General features: G+C 55.5%; 1 protein-coding gene across 1 annotated transcript in view; it reads right to left on the bottom strand.

The window, feature by feature from the left end:
• Positions 1-342: 342 nt before the first annotated feature.
• Positions 343-9235, bottom strand: part of GLUL (glutamate-ammonia ligase) — a 16545-nt gene continuing 7652 nt past the window's right edge. Inside the window, exons 4-9 of the mRNA XM_054286297.1 lie at positions 4607-4797; positions 3243-3404; positions 2831-2977; positions 2287-2414; positions 1926-2125; positions 343-1053 (exon numbers count right to left, since the gene is read on the bottom strand). Of these exons, the coding sequence (XP_054142272.1) occupies positions 735-1053; positions 1926-2125; positions 2287-2414; positions 2831-2977; positions 3243-3404; positions 4607-4797 (1147 nt within the window). The 3' untranslated portion in view covers positions 343-734. The remainder of the gene's footprint in view (positions 1054-1925; positions 2126-2286; positions 2415-2830; positions 2978-3242; positions 3405-4606; positions 4798-9235) is intronic.

Here is a 9235-nt window from a genome sequence, read left to right as displayed (position 1 = left end):
ACCTGCATCCGACTGCATCCGCAAGAGCTCTGCCCGCTCTGGCTGGATGAGGCGTTGGAACGTCATCTCTTCCAAGAAAAAAACACTTTCATATATATTTTTTTTCTCTTTTTATATTTAAATAGAAAAATACTACTTCACTCTGTGTTATGAGCCAGAGATGGGTTGACTTCCAGTGACAGAACCAAGAGTTCTCCTCAATGCCAGAAGATTCCCAGAAACCTCAGAGTGGCCGGAGGGCGACGATGTCCCTGTCACGTCCCCAAATAGGCAGGAGCACACGCACAGCTCCCGTCACCACAGCTCCCATCTTCCCTTCTCCACAGAGAGGCACCAACCTCAGACAGCCATCAGTCAGCAGTGGGGCTGGCCCCCCAAATATGGCTCTGTTTTAAGCTTTCTCCTCTCCTACACGCCTTCTGTGTGTGCAGTCTGTCCCTGGAAGCCACAGGATCCCATCGGATGTACACATGAATTAGACAAAAAAAAAAAAATAAAACAGTGGTTAAAAGTTCTCTAACACCCCGTCCTCCTCTCGTCTTCCGAAGAGTCAATGACAAACAGACACGGATAAAACTAAACCTGCCCTCCTCCCCCACCTCAAGACAACAAGAGTTACTGAGACACGAAACATGTTATCTTGTACCCTCGGGATTACAGCTAGAAGGGAACTTTAGGGGCGCGGGGAGCGCGGGGGGAGGCGGCGGCGGCGGCGGCCGCGGGGCGCAGTCTGCTCAGTTCTTGTACTCAAAAGGCTCATCCCCGGTTTCGTTGAGGAGACACGTGCGGACCAGCGCCTCTGTCACGGCGTAGGGGTCGCAGTTGGCCGAGGGCCGGCGGTCCTCGAAGTAGCCCTTCTTCTCGTGGCCCACGTTGCGCGGGATGCGGATGCTGGCGCCGCGGTTGGCCACGCCGGCCGAGAACTCGTTGATGTTGGAGGTCTCGTGGAAGCCCGTCAGGCGCCGGGCATTGTCCAGCCCCCCCTTGGGGTCGTAGGCGCGGATGTGGTACTGGTGGCGCTTGCTCAGCTTCTCGATGGCCTCCTCGATGTGCCTGCAGAGGGAGGGAGGGAGAGAGGGACAGGGGTGGCACAGTGAGGGGTGGGACGAGCTGAACGCCTCTGGAGCTGAACGCCTCTGGACTGTCGTGTCAAAGTGACAGCGAGATTAATCAGAGTCCCCAAGGCACTTTGTGATGATGCCTTGTGCCCCACGGCCCACATGGCTGTTCATCCCAACACGGGGTTTCTCTCCACTTTTGTTGCTGGCCCAGAAAAGTCCTCATGGCCAAACCCCACAGGTTCCCAGGGAGTGCCACCTGTGAGACACCACCAGTTAAACTTCCCACTTCTCAGACAGGAGAGCTCTCAACACTGGCGTTGCTATTAATGAAGCTCACAGAGTCACGTTATCTCAGGGCAGCACTAAGATTAAGGCAAAAAACCAGAGCTGCCAGGATGCATCCCTCCACACAGCTCCACTGGCACAGTGTCCTGACTGCACAGCAGTCATGTGCAGGAACTCACAGTTTGCATTTTTAGGATGTTCATCTCTTAAGAAAACATGGCAGCCTTGCCCAGATGAAGCAAATGGTCTTTCTCTTTCATCATGGCTATAAAAATATCATTTAAAAAGCCCTGTGCTGAGTGGGTTTGTTTGTTTGTTCCCAGCACTGGGAGGTCAGGAGCTGGACAGGCTGTTAGAGATAGCTGCATCCTGTACTGGTGGAGCTGTACTGCTGGCTGAATTGCCCACCAAGCATCAAGACAAGAATGTGTCATTATAAAAAAAAATACATACTAAGAAAAAAAAAGAAACCACAAAAACAAAACGACCAAAAAAATCCTATCCAGAAGACTCAGATGTCATGCCAAGCACCAAAATCATCCAAAATCCTGCTGCCCAGTAAACAACCCAAAAACTTACTTGAGACCTCCTTCTTCCCTCATGCTCTTGGTGCTGAAGTTGGTGTGGCAGCCAGCACCGTTCCAGTTCCCAGGGATGGGTTTGGGATCGAAGGACACCACGACCCCGAAGTCCTCGCACACCCGGTGCAGGATGAAGCGCGCGATCCAGAGGTGATCACCCATCTCAATCCCCTCGCATGGTCCCACCTGGAACTCCCACTGCAAGGAGGAGGGTCAGGGGCTCAGCGGGGTGGAGACAGGCACCTCCCACCCGCTGATGCTGACAGCCACACAGCTCAGAGCCGGCACACGCAGCTCCCCCTGCCTGGGGTTTTTCCACGCTACTCTCTCACTCCATGAAGCATCTTAGAATGATTTACCTGGGCTGGCATCACTTCTGCGTTGGTTCCTCCAATTTTCACGCCGGCATAAAGGCACGCTCGGTAGTGGGCCTCCACAATGTCCCTGCCATAGGCTTTGTCTGCCCCCACACCACAGTAATACGGACCTGCAACAGCACAGGGCAACATCAGCCTCCACAGGGAAAAACCCTGACATCCAGTGAACACCCAGCATGCACAGAGAACTCTTCAAAAGCCCCAAGGTGTGTTTTTCATGGAAGAACTGGCAGGGTAGAACACTGACGGAGAGCAAGTTCGGCCCGAGTTTAAGTCTGCCTCTGAGTTTAAGTCCACTGCAGACCAACAAACCCAGCAGCAAATTTGGATGTGGCCAATCCCCACCTCAGCCTTTCTGTGACAAATTTAATCTTGCTGGTTGCTTGGTTTTTGCCAATATTCCGCTTTCTACCGTCCACCTTCAGTTCTAGGAGCACCTTGAAGCCCTCAACTCGCCTGAAGCTGTGCCACACAGATTTCAGTTCAAACACTCCTGACTTGCTCCAGGCTCCCAGAAGATTATTACCTTGGGGTCCAGGGAAGCCATTGGAAGGCCAGCCAAATGGATGTCCATCTGTCCCCAGGAGAGTGTACTCCTGCTCCATCCCAAACCAGGGGTGCTGGTTGGACACCATGTCCATAATCCTCCTGCAGGTGTGCCGGAGATTTGACTCTGAAATGGAAAAGCAACACGAGGCTCATGAGCGATGCCACCTCCACTCCCCATTTCTATTTATTTAACACTTTGAGTCCCAAGCAGCATTGAAGAATCCCAAGCCCAGCCCTTTAGTCCATCACCAGCACTTCGTTGGTGATACTGATACTTTCACGTTATTTCTGTGTCATGCTAAGGGCACAGACAGCATTGGGCAGAGTTCCCATTCCCCTTCCCAGGAACACCAGGAGAAGGGAAGGAAGGAGAAGGTCCATTCATTCACCTGCAGACTGGCGGTTGTACTTGAAGACCTCACAGAGAACGAGTTTATTGGGGTCCTTGCGGAAAGGGTCCCGAAACATGGCAGCAGGTCGCAGGTACATGTCACTGTTGGAGCCTTCGGACTGGTAGGTGCTGGAGCCATCGAAATTCCACTCGGGGAGATCTGGAGCAAAGAGAGGAACCAGCCACAGTGACCCATGGGATCCCTGCTGCTCTCCAGGAAGACAGATGTGAAGATGCTCATAGAGAACAGGCTTAGTCCCAGTTCAGCTGATTTTGTTCCAAGTGGGGGAAGCAAAAAAAAAAAAAAAACAACCAACAAACCCAAAACAAGCAAAAAAAATCACAGGAGTGCAAGTCCCTGGCCACCCTGGAAAATAACAAGTTGCTGGGCTGTTGGCCAAGCCTGAGTGAACAGAGTAGCACTGAGGACATTTCCCATGTCACAACAACCACAGGGATGAGCAAAGCACCCGGTCCCCTCAGCTGGGAGAGGGCAGACCATGAGCCACCTTCCAGCTGTGGGAATGAGGGGAGCCATGGAATACCCTCAGTAACACTACCAAGGCCTTAAGAAGGTGGGAAGGCAAATCAGAGAGGTGGAATCTCACATGGAAGGGGAGTGTGGCCCTTTGCCCACCCTCCATCCTGACCACTGCCCTCCAGGTCAAAGCCCAGAACTCTACCCAGGCAATGTTATCTCCTCCATGTCCCAGAGGGAAAGAGGGAGGATGGGAAGCACAAAGATTTCCAACAGGAGAACAGGAGCTGTGCCAACCACTCCCTCAGAGGGAAAAGGGGAAAGGAGAGAGGGGAAAAGAAAAAAATTAAAAAAAAAAAAAAGGAAAGAAAAGAAAAAAGAAAATTCTGCTCAGTCACACACAGTATTTTCATTTCATAACTGTCTCCAGCCAGCTCCATGGCAACCTGGGGAAAATCCTAATGCTATTATTGTGTAAGCTGGGACTGTTTGTTCTGAGGGACACAAGCTCTTAATTACACCGGATAGCTCCATTCTTTCCCCTGCACTTTCTTCTGCCAAACTACTTCCGGCCAAAAGGAGTACTCAAGAGTCAATGGGCAGCCCAGCCCCTGCCAACAGCCCCCAGCCCCTGCCAGCAGCCCCTCCACGGCAGGGACAGCACCAAGGACGGGCTCCCAGCCCCGGGCATCTCCCTGAAACTCCACATCTGGAGAGCTGGGAACATCCCCCTAAGGTATATAAGGTATAAGGGGAAAGAGGTAGCTGGAAGGGCACGAGGAGGAACATCCTCCCTAAAAACCATCCTTCTGCCACGGGAAGAGAGAAATGGCATCCTTCATCCACCCAGTGAGGGGCTACGAGTGCTGCACCTGCCCTCTCACCTTCCAGGCTCTTGGGCTCGTGGTCCAGCGTGCGGGTTTTGCAGCGGAGGTGCTCCCCCGTGCCGTCGATCCAGATGTACATGGCCTGCACCTTCTCCCCCTGCGGCAGCTTCATGTACATGTGCTTGATGGCTTTGCTCAGGTGGGAGCTCGCTGAGGTGGCCATGGCTGCAGTCCTGACGAGGGGGTTCCTGCAGAGGGGAATCACAGACAGCCCCAGCTGAGAGCCCTTTCCTGCGTGCCCACGTTTTTCAGCACCCCCCTTCCCCACCCAAGGCCAGGGAGGAGCAGGAGGCAGCTCGGCCGCAGGGCTGGCTGCCATCTCCAGCGGTTCCCTGTCATTCCTCAGGGAGAACACACAGCAGCTCAGGCTAGCCCTGCTCCAGAAACCCTTCAAAACACCAAACTCCTGCTAATAAACCAGAGCAACAGGCTTCCAAAAGGCTCCTTAGCCCCACATGAACTTTTCACCTCCACACTCTGCTCAAGAGCAAGGCTAATGCAGGGAAAGCTTAGCTGGGGCTTTCTTAATAAATCTGCATCATCGAGGAGGGCTCTTCTGCCCCAGCTGCCTTCTCAGCCCGGCTGAGGTTATCCAAGCCCGGTGCCAGGGCAGCAGGAAAAGCAACAGGCAGCACACAGGAGCCCTGAGCACCCCAGCAGCAGTGGGGAGCGGGATGGGCCAGGGTGGCTCTGGAATCCCCAGAGCTCTGCGGGCCGGGCTCTATCGCCAGCCAGCCCACTCGTGTCCGACCCACAGCAGCGGCTGTTTTCCAGGGAAATGCCGGGAATGCCGGCACTTTGGGAATGCGGACCGACTGGGGAAGCCGCTCCAACATCCCTGCGGGATGAGCCGTCCCCAGCCCACCCCGCCGCGGCTCCCACCGCCCCGCTGCCCTGCCAGAAGCATCTCCCACGCGTGCCTCTCCAGGCAGCCTCGTGGGGGCCAAAAATAAAACCACAAAAGCTGCAAAGGGAATGTCTTCAACAGAAAACTCAAGCTGCCGCTTCCTCCTCCTCCCCCCTCCCTCCTATCCTCCCCTTCCCCCAAAGGAGGAATTTTCCCTTGGAAGATCTCCCCGGGGCTGCCTCCCCGGCCCTGCCGAGCCCGGCGGGTGGCGGGCAGCGGTGTCCCCGTGTCCCCGTGTCCCCCCGGGCCGGTACCTGCGCTCGGCGGCTGCGGGCGGGCGGGCGGGCGCGGGACTCCCACGCTCGGCTCCCAGGGCCGTGCCCGCCGCCCCTTTATGGCGGAGCAGCGCCGGCCCCGCCGCACGGATTGGGCAGCGCGGCGGGACGGGAGGGACACGGCAGGGGGGACAGGGCCGCCACCACCCCGCCTCCCTCCTCCTCCTCCTCCTCCTCCTCCGCCCGCTCCGGCCCGGCCGCCCCCGGCAAAGGGGCACTCGGGCGGGTGCGGGAAAGTGAGGGAACAGAGGGCGGAGAGCGGAGAGGTTGGGTGGGTTTGGGGTGTTTTTAACAGCGCTCCCGACTGGAAAAACAACCCCTCGTCCCCGGGCGGGCGGGAGCGGATCCAAGGCTTTCGGCAGCGTTTACACTAGGCTGCCTTGGCAGAGCTGGCAGGGATGGAAACCGGCCGCCCCGGGAAAACAGGGAGAGAGGGAGGCATGGAGCTCCACCGAGCCCCTTTGGCTTGGTGCCCGCTCTTGGGAGGGGGACAAAAGCCTCGGTGCCCTCCTTGGAGCAGGTGACAGCCTCCAGCAGCTGGACCTGCAGAGCCTCGCTGCAAGGATCACTCGAGGGGGGAGAAATCCTCCAGCCCCACCATGGGAGCGCCCAGCAAACCGCAGGCAGTGCCCAGTGTTTTTCCACCATGTCCGGGTCTCCACCCCACAGGATCGCTTGTCGCATCTCCTGCAGCTCCAGGAGATGGGACAAGAGACTCCGGATCCACGGGGCGGGAGAGCTACGCCAGCAGGAGCAGACGGAGCTGGCAGCCGTGTGTGCACACACCAGGGCACACGCAGGTCCCAGGGCGAGCACACGCCACCCACACGCCTGCCACGGAGCCACACGAGCCTGCTGTGCCCCGTGCCAGCCTCAGGAAATGGCACCAGAACTGCCATTCCTCGAGAAGCTGGAGCCTCCCCGCCATCCCAAGCCACCCTGCCTCGGACACTGCCACTGTACAGCCAGAATCCAGAGGGAAAGTGGCCAGGGAGAGCCGGATCCTCAGGAGGGAGGAGGTGGAAGTGCTGGCCAACACCAGGCTTTGATTTATCACCCATCTCAAGAGCCAGATCCCCACCCTCCCTGCAGGGACAACTTGGCTCAGTCCTCAGCAGCACCTTGGAGCAGCCATGGGTGTGTGGCAATCCCCCGGGGCTGTCCAGAACGAGGTGAAATTCGGGTGCTTCTCTCCTCCTGGAATTGCTTGAGCAAGGCAGAGCCACCGAGCATTGCAACAGCCTGCCCTGAGCACTCCAGAAAGTGCCTCCTGCCAGCACCACCCCTGCTCCTGCACCCTGAGCACACAGAAATGGCTCCAGCACACAAACAAACCAACGAACGTGGTGTTTTACCCTGGGAAATGAGCTCAGCAACTCACGTTCAGCCCAAGTTCAGCTGTGGTCACCCAAATCTAACAGCTCAGCTGGAGTAAAAGGAAGCAGAGCAGGAGCAGGAGCCCAAAATAGCTCCCATAAAGGGGAGCTGTCAAGCCACAGGCAATGTAAAGCAGTGTCCAGCCCTCTTCCCTAGGTTTGTGGAGGGTTTCTTTAATCTGAGAGCTCTGACAGCTCCAAATTCTTGGAATTACAGTTCTACCTGCACATTTCCCAGTAACTCTGTCCACCTTTGGCTTCGAACACACCCAGATGTTTACAAGAGGAGGCCCCTGAGCAGGGGGGTGACCCCCGTGCCCTGCAAGCCTCGGGGCTGAGCAGCTCCAGCCAAGCCTGAAGGCAGAGGGGGAGCAAAGGCAGCTGCACAATGCAAACATCATCTCCCCATCCCAGAAATCCACACCGGGCCGCAACCCCCAGCCTGGCAGAGCCCCCCAGGGTGGGCAGGGCTGTGGTGGCAGGATGGAGCTGCCAGTCCCGGACGATTTGCTGGCTGGCTCATGCCCAAGGCCCTGTGCTCGCCCTGCACGAGTTTGGGAGCTGGAGAGAAGCGGCAGCCGCGGACCCAGCGCCCTCTCCCGGGAAGCGTTCCCGGGCCTCCTCAATGGACTCACCCGGCTTGTTTACCGCCTGCCTTCCTTCCCCTTCTCCCCTTCCAGACCGCCTTTTTTAAAACTTTTTTTAATTAATTTTCTTTCTAAAAATTATATTTTTAAAAAAAATTTATTTCGTTTCTTTTAATTTTTTTTTATTTTTTAATTTTTTTGGGAAAGCCTTCTCAGGCTTTCAAAAAATTTAATTTAGTGTCTTTTTTTCTAATTTTTTTTTTTTTTAATTTTAAATTATTTTTTGGGGAAAGCCTGCTCGGGCTGTGCTTTGGCCCAGTTGTGTGTTCCAGTGACCCTCGGTGTCACTGAATAATTTTTAAATTATTTTTCGGGGAAAGCCTACTCAGGCTGCACTTTTTAAAAATATGATTTATTTTCTTTTAAAAAAAATTAATTATGTTTTTGGGAAAGCCTGCTCGGGCTGTGCTTTGGCCCAGCTGCGTGCTCCAGTGACCCCCAGTGTCACCAACAAAACCCTCCCAGGGGGCAGCTGGGGAGGGCTCGGTGCCCACGGTGACACCACCCAGGAGTGGATTGAAATCCACCTTCAAAGGGCCACAGGCAGAGCCAGAGAGTGAGACAATGTCCCCTGCCAGGGGTGAGGCCCAACTGGCTCAGGTTTTTCCTTCTTCCTGCTGTTAATTCGTGGGAACACCTTTATTGCCTTTATTGGCCTTTATTGGCCCGGTCCGGCGCTTCCCGCCGGCACAGTTTGATATCCTGAGACAAGTGCCAAGGTTGGGAAGTGGCTGCTGAGTTAGGAGGGTTGGGCAGGCTGGACTTTGCAGCCTCCTGCCTCCAAGGCAAGCCCTCAGGGACAGGGAACAGCCGTGTCCCTGCACCCTCCAAGGGAGCAGGATGAGTTTCTCTCAGGTAGCATGAGGAATTCCTCCCCTTTTCCAGCTCCAGCCAGCGGCCAGGCAGTAAAGGATCAAGGCTTCCCTCTACACTGTGCCTTGCTGGGGCTGCTGTGACTCATCCCTTGTCCGTGTGTCCCCCTCCATCCCTGTCTTCCATTTGGGAATGCCTTAAACTGCAGAAATGTCACACCATTGGGGGGGTGGCAACTTGAGGGTTAAATAGACAGGATATGAAATTTCCATGTGGCTCAGACCCTGGGGCAGTGGCTGATGGCTTTTGGGGACTTTCCCAGCACTGTGATCCTCACCCCAGACCCTGGGATCTCAAGCCCAACAGATTGCAGCCCCAGACTGCTAAGACCCACTGGTCTTTCACCAGCACTAAAGAAAAATTCTGAACTAGAAAGGAAATGTTATTTTGGTTTTTTTTTTTCCCAACAGAGATGTCACACAGGGAGGAGGAATTGCCCATTTTGTTGTGATGCCAAGTCCCAGGAGGAGGCTGAACACACCCAAAATGCCCCAGCCTCCAGCAGTGGCACAGCTGGGAGGGAGGAGGGATGGGCATAACATCATGGA

The sequence above is a fragment of the Melozone crissalis genome, unplaced genomic scaffold, assembly GCF_028551555.1.
Source record: "Melozone crissalis strain CALT ecotype California unplaced genomic scaffold, PUWL_Pcris_2 ptg000045l_1, whole genome shotgun sequence".
NCBI lineage: Eukaryota > Metazoa > Chordata > Aves > Passeriformes > Passerellidae > Melozone > Melozone crissalis.
The sequence above is the reverse complement of the archived record's forward strand: the minus strand, read 5'-3'. Positions and strand labels throughout refer to the sequence as shown.